Raw genomic sequence first — 20,249 nt, forward strand, 5'->3', positions numbered from 1 at the left:
GGCATTTTGCATGAAATACAAAGAACAATGAAGCCAATAAAAATGGAACAACTGTGATAGCTGCTCTTAATTGAACACTGACGATGTGCTAATAAGCACTGTGCATTTCTTCTTTAATCCTTACAAAATCCACATGAAAAGGAATTGTTACCCTCATCTGATAGATGAAGAGGATTACAGAGATTAGGTAATTAGCCCCAAGTTAGCCAACTAGAAATGGGCAGAACTGGGTGTTAAAACTAGGTCTCAGGTGGAGAAATCTTTGCTCCTGATCAGCACATGTTGACCCTGAGGAAACAGGTCATGGAAGGCAATCAACCGCAGTCGTTAGAAGGCTAGCCCTTGAGTTAGTCAGGCTTGGGTAAAACCTGGGTTTCATCACCTGTGCCCAGTGTGCCCTTGGGCACATTCTGAACTTCTCTGAGCATTGGTTTCCTTGTTCTAAAATGAGAATCAAAATACCCACTGACCAATGGTTTTTAGACAAATGAGCTAGTATGACAAAGCCTCAGAGTAGAGCCTGATACATGCAAGTAGAGTCCCTGTTCTTATTGTTCATCATCATCGTCATCATCATTATTAGTTTTCCTGTTATGTACACACATACTGTTCAGAGGAAAACTAGTCACACTTTGGGAAGTTGAAGAAGACAGGAAATAAGGAGCAATGGGAAGGAGCTGGATGCCAGCCAAGAATGTTACTGGGGATGTTAAATTACAAAGTGAATTGGGATTTTTTTTCATGTTTAAGAAGATAAAAAGACATATAGATAATTATTTTTTGAAAGTAGCATCTTTCTCATTGGAAAAAGGTAGATCTAGGAACAGAGGTAATTTTTTGGATGCGTTTTACCAAAACCTATAGATTATTTACCCCAAATGTCACAGAGTTAGAATCTGAGATGTTTAGAGTTTGGCCTAAGCTCCTTTTCTTAGGGCTCCACCTTGCTCCTTGGGCCAAGGAGAGTAGCTGCGGCTCCTGGTGACTGAGAAAAATCATTATCATGTTGAGGGGTCAGCGAAGCCAGGATAAGGTGAGGCATGGGAGGCACCTGGGAGCAGCATTTAAGGTGCTCCCTCCCTCTCAGGATCCCACAGGTGCTGACCCTGCTTAACCAGACACCAGGAAAAGGAAGAGAGAGCAGATGTTAGGTTAACTTGGTCCACAAGCCCACAGTGCAGTGCAGGGCACTGAGCTGCTTTGAGGCTCCTGGGCCAAAGCACAAGCTTCCTCTGTGTGAGCAGGAGAGCAGGTCCCCAGTCCCTGGAAGCCAGCAGGACAGCCAACCCGGGAAGTGCAGGGGTGGAATCAGGTTCCACGGGGCCTCAGCACGCGCTCAGTTCACTCCTTCCTCTGGGTGTCTGAACTTCAGAAACAGTCAGGATGATAGAGGGTGGTAGCTCCCAAACTTGCTACCTACCTGGGGAGCTTTACAAATATGACAGATGCCCCAGCTCCTTGTCCAGCCCCACCCAGCAGAGATTCTGATTCATTTGATCTGGAAAGGGCCCCGGGATCAGCATTCCTATCAAGCTACACAGTGATTCCAGTGCAGCTAGTTGGTGGGCTTCAATTTGAGAAGAGAGAGGACTAGAGGTCAGGATACTGGGGTTCTGGTTGCAGGTCTGCAGATCCTCGCTGTATACCTTGGGACACGGCACTTATACTCTCTGAGCCTCTGTTTTCTCATACAGAGTAAAGATGCTACACCTAGTTGATTGCTAAGGTCCCTTCCCAGTCTTACATTCTATGGTATCTGTAATTTTAGTCGGCTTGCCTGCAAGACATCCCTAAATGTGCAACCTAAGGTGTAAAAACATCCAAGAACTCTAAATCAGGGTCTGGGTTGGGTGAGTGAACCCTTGAATTTGTGACTTCTGCAGTAATGAGCCTCCAAGATAGTCCCCAGGGATCTTCACTTCTTGGTATGCACACTCCCGTGTAGTCCCCTTCCGCATGGAAAGGCAATGCAGCTTCTGCCTTGGTGTCTTGGACCACTCACTCTGGGGAAAGCCAGATGCCATGTGGGGAGGCTGCCAAAGCAACCGAGTGCACAAACTCTTACAGAGAGGGAGGACGGTCTCCACCCTCCAGCCAGCCCTGGAGTCAGCCTTCAGGTGCCTGCACGCCCTGCTGGTAACAAGACTGCAGCCTTACAAGAGGCCCTGAGCCAGAACTGTCCAGCCGGGTATCCCCACATCCAGCCCCACAGAAAGCATGAGAGATGATTAGTGATTATTGTTGTGTTAGGCCACTAGATTTTGGAGACACGCAGCATTAGACAGCTAATACAGCCTCTCGTCCTGTACTTTTGGGCTGTGATGTCTTGTGACATCTAGAACTTCTGGAGTGGTGACGACTGTGCCTTTTTTTTGTTGTTGTTTTGTGTGTGTGTGTGTGCTTTTGTGTTTTGTTTTTGTGTCTGGGTTTGCCTTTTGGTTTTTCAGGGGGGGAGTTTTTTTTGTTTTGTTTTGTTTTTGGTTTTCTTGTCTCTCAGCTCCAATTTCACGTTCTTACCTGCTCCACAATAACAGAACTTTAAATATCTTTCCTATGCAGCGAACGTGATACTAAGCTTTGTCAGTAGAGGGTGCTGGAGGGACACTGCAAGAGGAAGGTGGCTTCTCTTCCTACCCATTGTCCTGCATTTTGTTTTCTCTTGGCCCTGCTGCCCAGTCTGTCAGGTTGGGGACATCTGGTGGTGCTCTGCCTTAGCTGGGCACACAGACCACGAAGACTCTCTGCAAGCTTATAGTCCCGGCCCTGTCCCAGTGACCACCTGGCTGTGGCTCTCTCAACAGAGACACCACACATGTCAGGTCTTGCCAGCAAGCATGCTTTCTATAGCCCAGCTCTCCCTGGAGCCCTCTCAGCCTTGACCACCCACATCCGGGGGGCGGTTCCCCCAGCCCTCCCGACATGGACACCAGGCACTCCTGGTGGTGTGCCGCCCCTCAAGCAAGCAGACTCCCAACATCCTGACTTTCTCTGCACTCCCCACCCCTGCTGTCCACAGCCCACTGTCCATGGAGGCCTTTCCAACCTGCCCAGGGATTGGTGGTCAGCTTTGTCTGGGCACCTCAGTGGACTTCTCAGCCACCCTGTGAGCGGCAACCAGACCTTCTCCAACAAGGTGTGGACCATGGTCTTGGGAAGGGCCATGCCCCACCTGATGAGTTTGTCCATCCACGACAGTCTCCCTCAGTCCAGGATATTCTTTAGAGATCTCTTTATGTATTTATGGTTATTCTCCCATTATAATGAATACCTCTTTTTATTAAAATTTCCCTGTTCTTGGTGGACACAAGAAGCCTACCTAGCACGCTGGCACTTGGCTACAACGAAGGAAATGGCTTGTGGGGAGGCAGACCCTTCAGGCATTCTGTCCCCACTCTTGCCCTGGGGTGGATGTGACACTCATGGCTGATGGGGCCCGGGGCAAGCACTAGAACTTGTAACACAATGAAAGGTCAATGTTTCTAGGGTAAAAAATAATAGTTAAAAAATAGAAAAATTAAGTTAAAAGTACCGCGTGGTTACAGAAAGGCATCAGGAGCCAGGGCAGCCAGTCTTTCTGTCTCAGCCTTATTCTGTCAAGACCAGTGTCTCACTCATCTGGGCTTCCTTCTGCCGTTGGCTGATGAATATGCTTTGCTTCCATGGGCATTTGGCAGGAGATGGCTATCCTGTCCTTAGACCACGCAGTCATCGGAGGTTAACTAGCATTTCTAAGGGTGGAGTGTGATTGGCCACTTTGTGTCAGCTCTTCTTTCTTGGTCCAGTCTGCTAAGGCTGAGGGGCTGGGTCATGTGATATGAACGTGGCTAATGGGCCTTTTCCATTGTTAAACGGAGACTCAGTTCTTAGAGAAGAAGGTGTGGTCTGGACAGATCTCTTAAAATATGTCTACCACAGATGGCTACCAATCCACTAGTAATACAGCAAAGATGGTCAAAGGAGGTCACAGACATTTATCTTCTTTAAACTTTCACTGTTTATCTCCTCTTTGCTATGAACTTATGGCATCAGGGATCTGGAAAAGTAGAAGGTAGGTGAGTGAGACAAAACAAAAAGAAAATAGCTAAAAATGATAAATTATAGATCATCCCATGCATAGTTAAACTCAGCAGAAATCTTTGTGTGCCTGATTCCCTCTGAGAAATTAAATTTAACGTGGAGAAGAAAGTAATTTTTTTCAGCCGTTGATTTCTTTGCATCAAGATGGGAAAGTCAGGCCTTTCCTCCACCCGCCCTGTTCCTTCTAAAGTCCAACTTTCTGGAGGAGGCACAGAGAAGCCAGAACTACCTCATGAAGAAATGAGAGCCCCATAGAAAGGTTAGGGAGGAGAAAGGTAAAAAGGATTCTAGTGGTGTGCACGTTGGCTCAAATTAATGAGACAATTCAAAGATTAATGAGAGTCAGTGGGAGCTCGGGAGTGATGCAAGGAGGCCTCAAAACAGAAAAAAAAATAGTTTGAAAAAGTTATTTCTCCTTTTGATGGTGCAGTGGCAAGAGTTACAGTAAAGGAACTTTTTAGTCAGTGGTCAAAACCAACCACTGTAAGTAAAATTCCTCTGAAAATCACCGAATGTCTTAGGCAAGTGGTTTGTATGTGTTGGGAGTATGTGTGTAGAGTTAAAGTGTTATTAGGTACCTAGTTAACAATTCTAGTCATAAAACCAATTGCTTTAAATAAAAATCTCTGCCTTGCTTAGCACCATTAGTGCAGCAGCTGAAATATCAGCTGAACTGGGATCTGTGTGGCAAAATGGGAGTCCATTCAGACACACTTGGGGGAATTTCAAGACGTTTGCTTGGGGTATTAATGACTTCAATTACGACAGAACACATTACTTAAACCAAGCAAATAAATGATCAACCTTTGCATACAGAAGTGTGAAGGGAGCCTTAATTAATTTACTAATTACACTTCTTATTTTAAGCGGTACCATTGATTCAGGTCTATAGCGGTTAGGTTACTGTTTTCTCTTACAAAGCGCAGTGATCCTTGTTGAGGGCTGGGAGGAAGCGGGTGGCTAGAGTCTGGACTCAGCCCTAGGCATTGGCAGAAAATATTACCCCAATGTTTGTTGAGGTACCTAAGATTCCCTAGAATCACTCCAGTAAGTCTTCTTTATAAAATACAATCTTGTTACCGGAGAGTCCTGAAGTCAGTAAGTCTTTAGCACCCCCTCATCCCCTATGTATGAACTATGAACATGCTTCTCAGTGGTATGTGTAAGGTCTGAGTAGAAATGAAAAAAATTTATGGTTACCAAAGAGGGAAGAGGGGAGAGGGATAAATTAGGAGTCTGGGATTAGCAGATACGAACTACTACATACAGAATAGATAAACAACAAGGTCCTACTGTATAGCACAGGGAACTATATTCAATAGCTTGTAATAACCTATGATGAGAAAGAATATATGTGTGTGTGTGTGTGTGTGTGTGTGTATAACTGAATCACTGTGCTGTACACCAGAAACTAACAGCATTGTAAATCTACTTCAGTAAGTTAGAAAATTCAAAAAGAAGGCTATCTTTACTACATTATGTAGTGGTGGGCCTGTGAGGGTGGGGCAGAAGATGAGTATGGCTGATGGGGGCAGGGGTGAAAGGGAAGACTCAGAGTGCAAGGGGATGCTGTTCACATGGGGAGCCGGAGGGCAGGAGGGTTGAGTACTGGTCTACCTTCACTAAGGTTCCCATATAGTTTCTCCTGTGCTCACTTAGAAGCAAGGAGAAAGGAGGAAGCCGGGTGTTTTTAAGAATCTCTATGTACAGAATGTTAAACCAAGTAAATGACTTTCACTTACTTTGAATGACAGTCTACTAGGACAAGGGTAGACTTTTTTTCACCATTATTGTGACTAAATAATGGAATGCACTAACGGGAGAGATTATGAAATATCCTTCAGTAGAGATCTAAGAAGCAATAGATAACCTGCCTTCTTCAGAGCTGTTCATTTAGGAGCAAACCCTGAGGCTGGCGTGGCCAAGTTCATGAATTGGCCACCAGGGGTCACCAGAAGAATCGAAAGGTCCGAGGCAAGGCCGTCATTTCTTGTTCGCCAAGAAGGCAGGTTTGGGGGACCTGTGTGCCCACACTCTTCTGTTGCTAGAGAGACTTTTTACTTAAATATTTAGGATTCCTCTGTTCCTTCTTTTATATTTGGAATTTCTTTGTTTCTTCTTTTTGATCATCAGTTCTTGCTATACTACTTTGATCTGTATGTTATTAATAGAGATTTTATTTTCTTTTAATTAAATACATAAATGCTTATTAGCAGGAGATTACTCATCTTTCAGGTCTCAGGGCCTTCATCCTTCAGGACCATCACCAGAGGCCTTCTTTACGTATTCAATCTAATGTCTCTCCATTACTTTTTCATATCACCCATTTATTGAATTACTTATTTATTACTGTCTTCCCACCTCACCAGAAAAATAATCCAGGCATTAATTGAAGTGCTGTGCATATATTAACTCTCCAAATCTGCACAACAGTCCTGTTCAATAGACATTATTATCATTCTTATTTTCAAGCAAAAGACACTGAGACACTGAGAAGTTAAATAACTTGCCCAAGATCGCACAGCTGTAAAATAGCGTAGTTAGAATTCAGACTCTGACAGTCTGGTGCCAAAATCCATGCTCATAACCATTAAGTATCCTACCTGTGCCTGAGTGGGAGCTGCTCTGCCTGCCCAGCCCTAGGATAATGCCTGTTGGTGTTATGTGTTAAATGAATTATTACATGGTGGTAAATTCAGAGTGTCAGCTGTTCAGCCAAATGATGACATATACTGATGTGAAGAGATTTCCACAACATGTTGTTAAGTGAGTACAGCAAGTATAAACTGTTTGATAGCCTGATCCTATTTTTGAAAAAAAGTACTTACGTATATAGCATATATAACAGCTACAAGATATGTGTATGTGGGGGGGGAGGGAGGGAGGGAGGAGCATAGAGAAGAATCTGGAAGACTAAATACTTCCATGGTCATCTCTAGGGAACAGGATTGGTGGGGCAAGGGGGAATTTTTTTAAAGGGAGATTTTTTTAAATACTCTCTTTGAAAAAAAATTGAAGAAAAATTACTTACTTTGTAATATGAAAAGTTTTAAGTAAAATTTTTCAAATTTTTGCCCAAATAAATAGACACTCCCTCTTGTTTCATACACTTTTGAATTATAGCCTCAAAACAATCAATACTTTAAAAGTCCTGAATTTTATAAATCTGTAACTGAAGTAAAGCGGTGACTTCTTGCTTCATTGGATCCTAAGTTTTGCAGTGTGCTTTCGTTCGGTATGTCTTCACTCACTTCTGTTTTTTTCTAAGTGGAGGTAGTGAGTCGGGGAAGGGCTTCATTCTCACAGTCGAGAGCTAAATAGATCATCCAAGGTATTACCGCATAATAACTTTATGCCATTATTGATGTAATTATTGTTATACAAATCATGACATTGTGATGTCATATCATATTACAAAAGTCCACATCCTGTGGTATTAACTAACTCTTGGGTTTTTTGCATCGAATATGGAAGCTTTTATTTTCCAGCATCTGACTTTTTGCATTTCATTCCAGATAAGGGCAATGTTAGTTCACAGTTTGCTTGACTCATGTGTGCATGGAGTTTTCTTTAAAAAAAAAAAAAATGAGGCGGGGGAGGGTATGGCCTAGTGGTAGAGTGCATGCCTAGCATGTACAAGGTCCTGGGTTCAATCCCCAGTACTTCCATCAAAGTAAATAAGTAAATAAATAAATAAACTAACTAAATTACCCCCCACCTCCCTCCCCCAAAATGAGCTTCTTCAAAGTTTGTCACGTTCATTCACCTCCTCCAGGAAAGTAAATCTGAGGAGCAAGGTCAGCTGAGGTTGAAGGTGTGTATGCAGATCTCTTAATACCTAAGCATTCGAAGAATGCAGTATCCTTTGCTTCAAAGTTGCATAATAAAGATGTTTGGCACCAAGGTGCTAGACTTGACTTTGTAGTGTGGCCTCTCAGGGTCTGCCTGTTTTTCTGAAAGTCCGGAGGTCCCATCATTGTGCCAGGTCACAGGAAGGGACATGAAAAGCAGAGGAGGGTAGGGTGGAGACCAGCAGGCTGGGGCATCCAAGAGGGCAAACTCTCCATCTCCCTTCCAGAGTCTCAGCCCTGCCTACACAGTAAACCACCTGGGAGCTTTTAAAACAGACTGATGCTTGCCTCACCCCAGGCCAGTTGAATTGGAATCTCTGGGATTTGGGCCTGAGGGGTAGCTTGTTTTTTAAAAGTTCTTCAAGTTACTTTAATGGGTGACCAGGGTTGAGAACCACTGGCTCATGTGTAGCTCTCCATGGCTTCTAGAAACTCATGTGCACATTAAGAAGGAAGTGAGGGGCCTGGAGGTCCTGAGGAATGGGTAGACTCACAGTGTCTCACATGCCCAAGAGGCTGCAGCCACTTCCATCCAGATTCCACTGTCTCCCACCTCTAATGTGCCTGCTGCTGAGTGAATAAAGTGGAACGTGGTCCTGGGGAGTGGTGTTGAAGAGCAAGTTAGAGGGTCTGAGGGAAGATAAAAATCACTTATTCAAACAAAACACACACAGTTGGGGCCAGGCAGGCCGGGGTAGAGCTGGTTATATTTATCCAGCACAGTAGACCTGACAGCATCATTTCATGATACATTTTCTCATCGGGGTCCTCCGGCAAGCCTATGAGGTGGGCATTATCACCATTTGATGGTTGAGGAAGTGAAGGGCCAGAGGAATCTGTGGGCCAGGAGCACACAGCTATTATGTGGCCAAGTAGAACCAGAACCTATCTGGCTACCAGTTCCAGGGTCACTCTGCTTCCATAGTGGCTTTAAAAGGCTGGCTTTGATTTTAATTTTTTCTGCTTCGACTCGCAAGTTCCTAGTTCTCTTAAATTCTTTTTGGACACTGGCAACACTTGAGGCAAGGGAATCAACTAGTGAAAAGCTGAGCAGGAAGATGGCCAAAGGAGCAAGAGAAAACACCAAAACAACCCACTTTTCCTATTCTCTCATTTCTAGGTGGTTTACATGAAAACCGTCTATAAATTCCTAGTGTTTATCTGTTATAGCAATAGCTAGCATTTGTAGAACATGCACTATATGCCACTCACTGGGCTTTATGAAAATTAATTTATTTAGTCTCCCCAATAGCCACGTAGCATAGGTACTATTATTGATCCTACTGATAATAGGTACTATTATTTTACAGGTGGGGAAACTGAGGTCCAGAGAACTTAGGCAACTTGTCTAAAGTCACAGAGCTAGTGCATAGTAAAGCCCGGATTGGAACCCAGTTTGTGGCAAGAGCTCACAGACTTACCTGTTACACTGTGCTGACTCTTGGAGCTACAGCCCTGCTGATCTGAGTTCCCAGTCCGACTCCTACTTTCTCTACCTGTTTCCTTAATTATAATAATCATTTGTCCTCAATATGCTTTTATCAGACATTAGGCTTTGTTCCAAGGGCTTTACAAATAGTATCTCATTTAATGTCTTAACACTGGAAAGTGGGCCCCAGGTGGTCCCTCATAGAGGGAGACACTTTTCCAGCTCACAGCTGTTCTGACCACTGCCCCACTGCCCTAGCCCCTTTCCAAAGCTGCTAAGGACTCTAGACTTTTGGTGACAAGAGGAGAGAAATCCCTCTGTCCTGCCTCTGTCCTTATGGTTAGAACCCTGTGTGATCAGCTCTTCTTCCAGGTTCTTGGCTGTGGGTCCCAGATCACCTTCCCCTAAGTTAGTCTTGCCTTCTGCCTACAGACTCCTCGCATCATCTAGGTGAACGAGCCAGTCTCTCCAGCCTTCTGATGCAACGCTGATTTGTCTCCGTATAGCTGGGCTAAGTAAAAGGCTGCAGGATTTCCTCTGGGCTGAAGCATTACGATTCTTTCTTGCCAAACCTGCCTGACTGAGCATCAAATGAGCCATGCCATCAGATGAGGACTCTGTCACGTCCTGCGCTGAGCCCTGTGGAGGCTCAGTGGTGCCTCTTTCAGATTGCTCTGGAGGACTCACGGAGGGCCCGGCAACCTCCACACTCACAGCTGTCCCAAGCAGGGGGGCAATTCTTGTCTGTCTTGAGGACTTCCCCATCATTTCCCTCTGTCTACAGCATTGTTCTCTGGTTCTTCTTGTGGCTGCATCCTTCTCGGCTTCTGGGTTTCAGTTCAGCTCTCAGGATCTCATGGAGAACTTCCTGATCCCTGTGTCTAAAGGAGACACCTCTCTCTCAGCCGTCACTCGCTCTCTTAGCATCACCTTCATTTCCTTTTCACACTCTTTAATCTTCATATTTATTCATATACTTACTGTCTGTATTTGTCATGAAATGTAAGCCCAAAGAGAACAAGGACTTGTCTTTCTCACTCACTACTCTGCCAGGACCTCCTCCCAGCAAGGTGCTGACCCCTGTGAGGTGCTCGGAAGTATATTGTCAAGTGAAAGAAGTCAAGACCCCTCTGTCATCCAGGGTGATGGTGTAGCCTACCGCCAGCAGCTGATTTCCAGCATCCCATCCCTGCCAGTGACCTTTTCTTACTTACATCTCCCACATCTCCTAAATAAATCCATGCCTTATTTACGGTTTTGTTGCTGATTCAGGGATTCAGGGCCTGTCTGCTTCTCAGTTTCATTGTGTTGAATGAAGTTACTGTTGTCTCTGTGGACACCTTCTTAGGAAATAAAATCAGAAAGTCACTTTCAGCTCTCAGTGAAGGGGCAGACTTACTGAGGAAGATGAATTCTTTGTTGTACGTCTTTGGGAATATGTTGGTCAAATGAAAGAGTTTCCAGAAGGTTTTAAACAACTAAAAAAATATAAGCGTGTCCTGGCAGTATGCTGGGTGTCTAGGGGAGTACAAAGTCAAGCTTTGACAATCCGTGGGGTTTCTGGCTGTTGGCCAGGCAAGACTTAACTGCACAAGACAGATAACCAGCATATGAAGCAAATACTAATTCAAGACAAGAAATGGCAGTGCTTTGCTTGTAGTGCAGAGTGGTCACTGGGGTCTGGGAAGGCTTGGCGACATTTAGACAAGGCCGTGGAAGACAGAGGATTCGGATGAGTTTGCATGGGTGTGTTCTGCAGCCTTAGCACTATGTCGTCACTGGTTTCTTTGTCCCTCCTAGGTAGAGCCCTGGAATGCTCCAGTCGTCCTCTGGCTGCAGGGCGGGCCAGGCAGCTCATCCATGTTTGGACTCTTTGTGGAACACGGACCTTATATTGTCACAAAAAACCTGACTGGTAAGTACTGCTGGGACTCCACTTTCCCATGGAGAATTCTTCACTGGAACCTTTCTTATCTGCTCTGGAAATAATTTAGAGTGAACACTGAACCACTAGGAATAGGTTAACAGTTCCAGATTATGAAAACATAACTTTCTGGCAATGTCTGTCCAAGGAGGAGGAGCCACCAGGGTGAGTGTCCTGGCTGGACTGTTTTCTCCCTTAAAATTTGGCTGAAAGGTTCTGAGCTATGTTCTCCCAGCCTGCTGCTGACTCAGGCAGTCCGGGCTTATGAAAACAGTTGGTATTTATTACTCTTTACACAAGCCCTTTTGCTTGGGACTAATGGGTGGAATTATATCCCTAATTATTCACATGAACGAAACACTGTATGGTTCAGCCCCATAAATGATCAGATATCTTGGAAGCAAGATACTGTGAGCTGAGCCTGAGGTGAAGGAAGGCATGGGGAAGGAGCCACATCCTGCTGTAACCCAGATTTACCTCCATCTCATTTTCTTTGTGTGTGTGTCTGGTGGGGGGTGATTATTTACTTTCCCTGGGTCAGAATTTGGAGGGTGAAACAGTGACTCAGCATACTCACGTGTACAACTCTGTTGATGTAGTGGTTCTCTTCAGCGTTGAATGGGAGGCAGAGGATTCCGGAGAATTGGACATTAAGGATGACTCACTGGGTTGGACAGATGGGTTTATTGCATCAGTGGCGGATGGGTTTTTCTGCATGACCCAGTTGCACTGGGTTTTGTTTCCAAAATCCATCTTAGGTGTAGAAACCCTCTGGATCTGAAAAGTACGGGAGAGAGAAAAGGGGCAGGCGTCTGTTCGAAGCTGTGAGGGTGTGATGCAGTGTCAGAGGGACATCAGAGTTCGGTGACAGGGAGAGGACAGGTGGGCATGTTGAGCTCCTAACCAGAGCTAGACCTGAGGTGGGATGTTTTATTAGACTCAGTCTAACACCTCTTCTTTGCTTTACTAGTGCGTGCCAGAGACTTTCCCTGGACCATGACATTTTCCATGCTCTACATTGATAATCCAGTGAGTACCCCTGGGGTCCTATGAAATGGCAGTATTAGCCTCTCTTGTATTCTTTCTTTAAGTACACTTAAAAAATAGAAAAAATACAGATTTGATTTTTTCCTTTTTAAAATAGAATTATCTATTAAAACAAAACACATTTGAGATTTAATTTTTCTAACACATACTGTTATGTCCAAGTTTGGTGATTTTACTTGCTACCGTCTCTCCTTCCCTCATTTCTAGTCTTATGAAATGTCCTGTTCACTGAATTGTACCATCCAGGATAAGGGATTAGCTTCTTTCTACTGACGACATGGGTTTCTCCGTAGCAGGGCCTATTATACAGTATGGGAACTCCTCATCTTTCAGATAGAGTTCTAGACATACAAAGTCACAACTGGTCTCCTTCACTTATCACAGTGAGCAGAATGCCTTAGCTCAAAAGAGGGGCAAAGGGTAGAATTCTCTTTGGGAAGTTCTTATGAAACTGAATCCAATACACTGCAATTTAGGAAAGTAAATTTGCGGTCAGCTTCTGCAGATTGAGAATATCTTTGCCCTCTAAGTAATTTCTCTAACTTCTTTCTCTTCCCAGATGGTTCAAAAAGAAAACAGATAAATTGGGAGAAAAAAAGTCCAACATTCTTGTCCACCCCGCCATGTTTTGTCAACCATTCTCTTTCTTATCTGTAATCCCATATTTAAACAAAAGTTTAATTAAATGTTCTGTTCCCTTGGGTGTTTAGAGGACAAACAAAAACAAAAATATTTACAATTGGTGTGTGTGTGGTTCATTCCTGATACGTATTACTGACGCAAAACGAATAGTTAGCTTCTTCTATTAATTTGCAGCTCAGTTGTCCATGAATTTCTAGGTACAAGAAAATATTAGTTTTCAGCTAATCTTTATTTAAAAACCCCTTATCTGCTGAAGGTGAAAGGGTTTAGTGGCCATATTTCTCACAAATAAAGAAATGGGAACCCCCCCCCATCTTTTATCTCCAGCCTAGAGAGTTCCTTTTTAGCAGGACAGAATATTGCACCCTCCAGGTTCAGAGAGGAGACAATTTTGGATCTTTTTGATACTGTAGCAGGGAGCAGGAAAGGTCAATTCCTTGTTCTTAAATCAACATCTGGCCAGGTCCCCACTGCAGGCTCAGGACAGCTCAGCCACTAACCCCAGGGCAGAGCTTTGTGCTGCTATTTTAGTTGGGCTTGGAGGAAGGAGGGGGGAAACAGGTGACACGCAGCATCCTCCTGTGAGGATGGCCAAATGCACGTGAGTGATGGCAACAATCTGAGGTCCACAGCATGGCCTTTGGAAAAAGGGTGGTTTCCTTCCCGTGTGGTACCTCTCTGCAGGACGTGTGTTTCTCTGTGTTTATATCTGCCTATTTATTTCACCTTCAGGTGGGCACAGGCTTCAGTTTTACTGAACATCCACAGGGATATGCAGTCACCGAGGATGATGTGGCACGAGACTTATACAGGTAAAAGGTCCTGGCTCTCTCTTGATCTTCTTCAGACCAAATGTTTTTCTATTTCAATAGGAAAATACTTCCAGTAGTGGAAGTATTATTGATTGGTCCTCATAGTCCAATTCTTGAATGTCTTTTAGGAACAGTTCTATGTGGGGAGCGCGCACACACACTCACACACACAATCTGTTTTCCACTCTGCTACATTATCATTTATAAGTATGAAAGTGGCCAGCAGAGAAAATAATAAGAGCTGACATCTTGAGGCATAATTTTAATTTTCTAAAACTATCCTTTGAGAAACAATGGAAACAGGGCTGAATTCTTCAACCAAAGATTATTTTCCAACCGTTCAACTAGATGCCTAGATGCCTGAGAGGTTTCTGACTGCTTTCCACATTATATTTAATTTTGCATTTGCCAGGAAACAACATTTCAGATGTTTGTGTTTTTTTTCCTTAGGGTTCCTCCTTCTGTGGCCTTCACAAAATGCAATTTTTCACTCTCTTGTTTCTCCTTCATGACTCTTCCAGGCTTAAAGTGCAGCTCGTAAACTGATCTCTTACTTCCCCTTCATATTACAAAATTATTCTTCTGCAAAAAAAAAAAAGAAAAAAATTGAAGGAAAAGGTAGCCTAACCAAACAGAATACATACTATTTCTTCATTTCTTTTTCTTAAGTTCATTGTAGTTATTTTTAGTACATTTTTAAAAAGTAAGTGATCTTATTGGGCCACATTTTTTCCCAGTCGGTAGATTATTACCAGAGACCAAGTCCCTGATTCTCTCAGATCACCAGGGCATCCCTTTATGCATTATAAAAATTTACTACAAGAATCCTAGTAGCCAGAAAGGGTTAACGAGCTCCCCTACCCTGCCCCCGACTTTCCCCAGACACCCTCTCTCTGCTAATCACTTGGTGAGCAAACCCAACCAATCCCCAAAGTGAAAGTGAATCTAATAGGAGTCAGAGTTTTTTGATCTCTGACAAAAGCTTTCCGTTTTATTCTTTTCTCCCCAAGGCAGCTGGCTGGGGGCGGGGCGGGTTGGAGGAACTTCCGGCCTCTCCCAGAGAGGCTTCTCTCTCTTCTCTGCTGACCCAGAAAACGGCTGCTGTCTGTCTTCCACACTTTCATTTGCCACATGTCTCATTATTTTAACACGTCCATTCAGTTTCCAGGAGGGATGACTAGCAACCACACTTCTGCTTCCAGAGCAGATGGGTCCTGGGGGCAGATTAGCCCGATCCCGGGAGGGGTCCCTCCCCTCCCCTCCCCCCAGCTCCCGAACCTCTTCTTTCCCGCCCCGGACATCATCCCGATGGCAGGCTGTCCTCACACGTCTACTGGAGTGCCAAGTCTTTCTCATTTGGCACTGACTGTGTGCTCCCATTTTCTCACATCCGAAACCTGCTTCTCGCTGTTCCCGCTCCTCCTGCAACCCACTTTGGCTGAAATCCAGACAACCTGAGTTGTTTAACTAGCAAACACCCTGAGGGCAGAGGGTCTGTATTAACGAAATGCATCAGTCCTGTCTTAGTCAGAGCCTTGCACCCCTGCCATCCTTCTCTGGCTCTCCGGCCCCTCCCCCAGAGAGGGTCGCAGCTTCCAGCTGACCCTCCGCGGGGATATTTACTGCTGACATGTGGTTCATCTCCTCTTGCAAGACATGTAAAGAGAACCTATTTCAAAGCATCCATTGTTTATAGCTGTTTTAGTTCTTTTTGCTTCAGGCTCTCAGAACTGGAAAATAGCTAATCAAGGGTAGTGCAGAAAACTGATTTCAGCTGTTTCCTTTATAGTTGACACTATTTGTTTCCCTTTGTGACTACATTCTTCTCTCCAGCTGTCCAGATGGGTGTTTGGAATAAGAAGGTTGCTTTGAGACCTGTAAACGGGCTACTACAGGTTTGAAGAGTAGAACTCTCTTTTTCTCCCTTTGAAAACCATCTCTCTTTTTTTCTGAAAATCTCATTTCTTTTGACTATTATGAGTGCACGGCTGTAAGGAGTAGACTCCTAAAAAGACATTTGACATTTACATTAGGCTGCTTTTCTTTGTATTTGGAAATGTAACTTTTTCACTAATAAGATGTTTAAATAGTCTCTCTCTCTCTCTTTTTTTTCTGTTGGGAATGTGTTTAGAACCATATTGCCACTCTGGTTTAAAACAATAAATAAATTTCCTAAAGGATAATCAATTTAGCTAACTTTGATTTGGAGTAGACCAGCTGGTGCCTCTCTCCCTCTATCACTGTTTTCCGATTGCCTACCTCGTGCCAGACACTGTTCCTGGTGCTGGTGACGCAGTACTGAGCAAGCCGCCCAGGCCCCACGCTCCCGGTCGCCTGAAGTGATTTTCTTAGCAGCCAGACGGAAATGCTACTATTCTATTCCACATACTGGTTTGCATGGGAAATAATATCCATCTCTGATCAAAGCTCCATGACAATGTGACTGTGAAACAGGTTTCATGTGTTAAACGAGAACATTGCATGTTCGGTGCAGGCAGAGGAGATCATGGCCTGGCCACACTAGATGTGGAATGCGTGGATGCAGAGGACGGGTCCACACCTGATGCCACAGAACAAAACTGCCAAGACTCTTTATCTATGGTTACTGAAGTGTAGTCAGTTTGCAGTGTTGTGTCCATTTCTGGTGTGCAGCATCGTGTTTCAGTCATACATATACATACATGTAGTCGTTTTCATATTCTTTTTCACCATGTGTTACTACAAGATACTGAATATAGTTCCCTGTGCTATACAGTAAAAACTTGTCATTTATCTAAAGGCACCGAGAGTCTTGTTGCTGCCCTTCTGTCAGTCAAACTGTCAGTGACTAAAGCTAAGCCTCCTTTGGCTTTTGTTGGTGTGGAGCTTCTGCTGACATTGTTTTAACCCCAGTTCTCCCAGATCTCTCATATTTCTTATGCTCCTCACTCCACTGCAGCTGACCAAAGCCCAAGGCAGTCTTTGGCTCTATAATCCACCTTTTCTGCCCTGAACTCATCTTCCCTTTAAAAAAATTATCTGAGGAATAACTTTCTCGTAGTCACTCACCCTTGTGATCTCTGTTTCGTCCTGGTGCCCTTTAATGTACCTTTCTGCCACTGGGTAGCCTTTGACTAAAGTATTTATTAGACAAGGCCTTGGCACAATGCCAGCAAGGTTCCAAATGGAATCACCTGGAAGAGGCGAGCTTCCTGTGCCACGGAGCACTTGTGCCTGAGTAAATACATGGAGTGTACACACACGTACACACACGTGCGTGTGCATGCCATGTATTATGTATTTTAGCAATTCTGCTTCTAAAATTTGAAATGTTATATGGGCAAGATTCTAGGTTTTATTTTTAAGCAAACCCTCACCATGTAACGATATAGTCCTTGACTAAAACACAGTTCAAAGAGCAGGGGCATATGTACACCTGACGTACTAAATTTACGTTTTTCATTCTTCATTCCCGTTTAAGAGAGACCTGCCAAACCTTGCTATTATATGCCAAATTTTTGTTTGGATCCTACTGTGAAATTAAAACTCTATGGTAACTTCTTGAAGTGGGGCCTTGCCTTGGAAACTTCAGGTAGAGGATCCTGGCCTTTTCCAGCTGGAAGCAACCAGGGAGATTCTCTCTTTCAGCTAAGATTGCCGGATAAATTACAGAATGCCCAGTTAAATTTGAATTTCAGATAAACAGTGAATAATGTTTTAAACTAAGTATGTCCCAGGCGCTACTTGGGGCATACTTATACCAAGACATTATTTATTGTTTATCTGAAATTCATATCTAATTGGACATCTTGCATTTTTGTTTGCTAAATCTGGCAACCCCAACAACTCTCCAACAGATTCGCTAAGGAAGTAAGCTTCAAGCTAAAGAACAAGGCTTACTTGAGATTTACTGTACCAAATTGTCTATTGCCACTCCAACTAGCAGAAAGAGAGAAAGAGAAGTAATTTTTAGCCTGAAGGTTAAAGCGAGAGCAAAGGGTGGAGAATAAACTCCTATTTTTATCTCAACTCTGAAGCCAGCGCAAGCATGGAAGCTATATAATGCAGCTTCCCAGATTTAGTTCCTCCCAAGATTTCAGTTGCTATAAATAATAAATAGAGAAATACGCTGAAACTCTGCAGTGGAGTTTAATGCTGGGTTTTTATGGAGGCTTTGAAAATTATCGCCAGGATCGTGGTGATCGTTATGACCCAGTTTTGCTTCTGTGTCACCCTTGGACTTTCTCCTTCTCCTGGTTTTGCAGGGCCTCCTTGCTTTTCATCTTCACTGGATGGTTCACGGCTTTTAGTCCCTCAGCAGGAAGCTGGGGAAAAAACCCTGCCTAGCTTCTCAGGCATCACAATCTGGGTCAAAACATTCATGAAGCTTCTGATTTTCACAAGTTTTAGTTTCCTTATGAAAGATTTTGGTTACAGAATCATTCAATAATCTTTTCTTGCTCATTATGAAGTAATTTCTTGAGTACGTTTAAACCTATTTCACTATAACCTACCGAAGTGGCTGTTGGCATTCTTTAGTAAATGTGATTTTGGGGGCCTGGAAGCCACTGTGTGTTTACTTTCGTATCTGTAGCCATTGGCTGGTTTTCCTTTCAAGTATAGTCATTTTACAGCTTTTCTGTTCTTCGGTTACTAAAACTAAAACACTGACATTTTGGGAGCCCCATTAGAACATAGAAATGTTCAGGGTTCCCCACAGAGAGAGTTTGGTAAGCAACTAAGCTTCCCATTACCTCACCACAAGCCGAGGTTAAAGGGGTCATAAGGTTTGCAGAATTATCTCCACAAAATTGCTAAATGATAGGTGAAAGCCTGTATCACTTAGCTCAAGGGTCCCCTCGATGGTTAGGTGATCCAAGTTGGTAACTCAGAGATCTGGAAACCTTCCCAGAGTGCCGATGTCCACTTGTCTCAACTCCTGATTGTCGCAAAGTAAGCCCACAAGTATCTTCTAACCATCCACCGAGTATGGAATGTTATGCGCATTGAGACTTTGGATGAAATGCCTACAGGAGCTTATAGCATAGTAGTATCTTAATTCTAACGTGAAACCTCTTATCAGAGGGTGAAATTGGGTAGCACAGCATGATTTCGTGTGACTTTTATTGTTGTTTTTCTTTTTGCAGTGCACTAGTTCAGTTTTTCCTGTTGTTTTCTGACTATAAAGATAATGACTTTTATGCCACTGGAGAGGTGAGTGGAAGTCAGGTTTTATTGCATGCTTCCAACATCATCAGGACTGAAATATATCATGACACTTGTGGTTTATTCATTCAGTATGTACACACACACACACACACACATTAGTATTAATTCAGCTCATATTAAAAGTTCTCCAGTTATCCCCCAAATGTCCTCCATAACATTTTTAAAGATACAGGGTTTAATAAAGATTCATATTTCACCATGGGTTGTCATGTCTCAGTCCCTTGCCTTTTTCGTTGTTGTCATTTGTGATAATGATTTTTAAGAGTCCAGGCCAGGGACCTTGTAGAATGTCCCATTTTCTGGCTTTGACTGATTCTCTCCTCAATGTTTAGATTCAGTGAAAACATGTGGCAAGGACGCTACGTAGATGATGTTGTGCGCTTTCTGTTCTGTCACATTGGGAGGCACATACTGTTCCATTACTGGTGACATTAAACGTGATGACTTAGTCAAGGTGGTGTCTGCCAGATCTCACCATTGGAAAGTTACCTTTCCCCTTTGAAATTAATAAGTAATCTGAGACCACGTGAGCATCTCTTCCCAGCCACCAAATACGCCACGGAGTAGTTTCAGCATCCACTGATAAATCAGTTATTCATCAGACTGATAACTGTCTGAATCCGTTCTTATACCAGGGGGTGTAAAATGGTGATTCTGCTGATCTGTCTTCCTTTAGGTATCATCTGGCATTCTTCTGTAGAGAAGAGCTTCCCCTCCTCCTCTTCTCGGTTATGTATTTTTAAAAATGTCACTGGAGACTCATGGATTGTTAAATCTGATGTGTTAAAACTTATTGCTATCACTATTGTTTTTGATGCTCATATTGTTCCGTATTTGGTCAGTGGGAACCCCTGCAGGCTGGCTCCTGTGTCGTTTGGACAGTCCTCATTAGTCTTTGAGCATTTCCTTGCTTTTTGGCACACATATACGTTCTAGGATTATCTTGTACTTTCCCTGCCCTAGTCCTGGAATCAGTTGTTTCTTCAAGGAACTCTGGTTCGTTTTAATGGGGAAGGGTGTTTGAAAACCAAGACCTAAACACTAAGTGTTCTCATTGCTACTGGGATGCTGTTCCTTTTAGACTTTGTCTGTGGGCAAAGCTAGGAAACAAAGTGACTTCTAGTATTTTTTGGCTGCAATTGTTTTTATCCTTGGTCTGTACAGGTTTAAGTCAAAGTTCTATGTCTAAAATGTGTAAGAATTAATTTTTTTTCAGGGTGATTGTGTTACAGTTTAAAATACAGGTTCACTTGCATATG

The 20,249-nt window shown here is 43.5% G+C and overlaps 1 protein-coding gene across 9 annotated transcripts in view; it reads left to right on the top strand.

The window, feature by feature from the left end:
* The window catches only part of CPVL (carboxypeptidase vitellogenic like), a 111,376-nt gene that overhangs the window by 26,477 nt on the left and 64,650 nt on the right, over nt 1–20,249 (top strand). For all 9 annotated transcript variants that reach the window (XM_015237290.3, XM_072964755.1, XM_015237291.3 and 6 more), the window contains 4 exons: nt 11,158–11,272; nt 12,252–12,310; nt 13,703–13,782; nt 18,909–18,975. In XM_015237290.3, the coding sequence (XP_015092776.2) occupies nt 11,158–11,272; nt 12,252–12,310; nt 13,703–13,782; nt 18,909–18,975 (321 nt within the window). The remainder of the gene's footprint in view (nt 1–11,157; nt 11,273–12,251; nt 12,311–13,702; nt 13,783–18,908; nt 18,976–20,249) is intronic.

The sequence above is a fragment of the Vicugna pacos genome, chromosome 7 (genome assembly GCF_048564905.1).
Source record: "Vicugna pacos chromosome 7, VicPac4, whole genome shotgun sequence".
NCBI lineage: Eukaryota > Metazoa > Chordata > Mammalia > Artiodactyla > Camelidae > Vicugna > Vicugna pacos.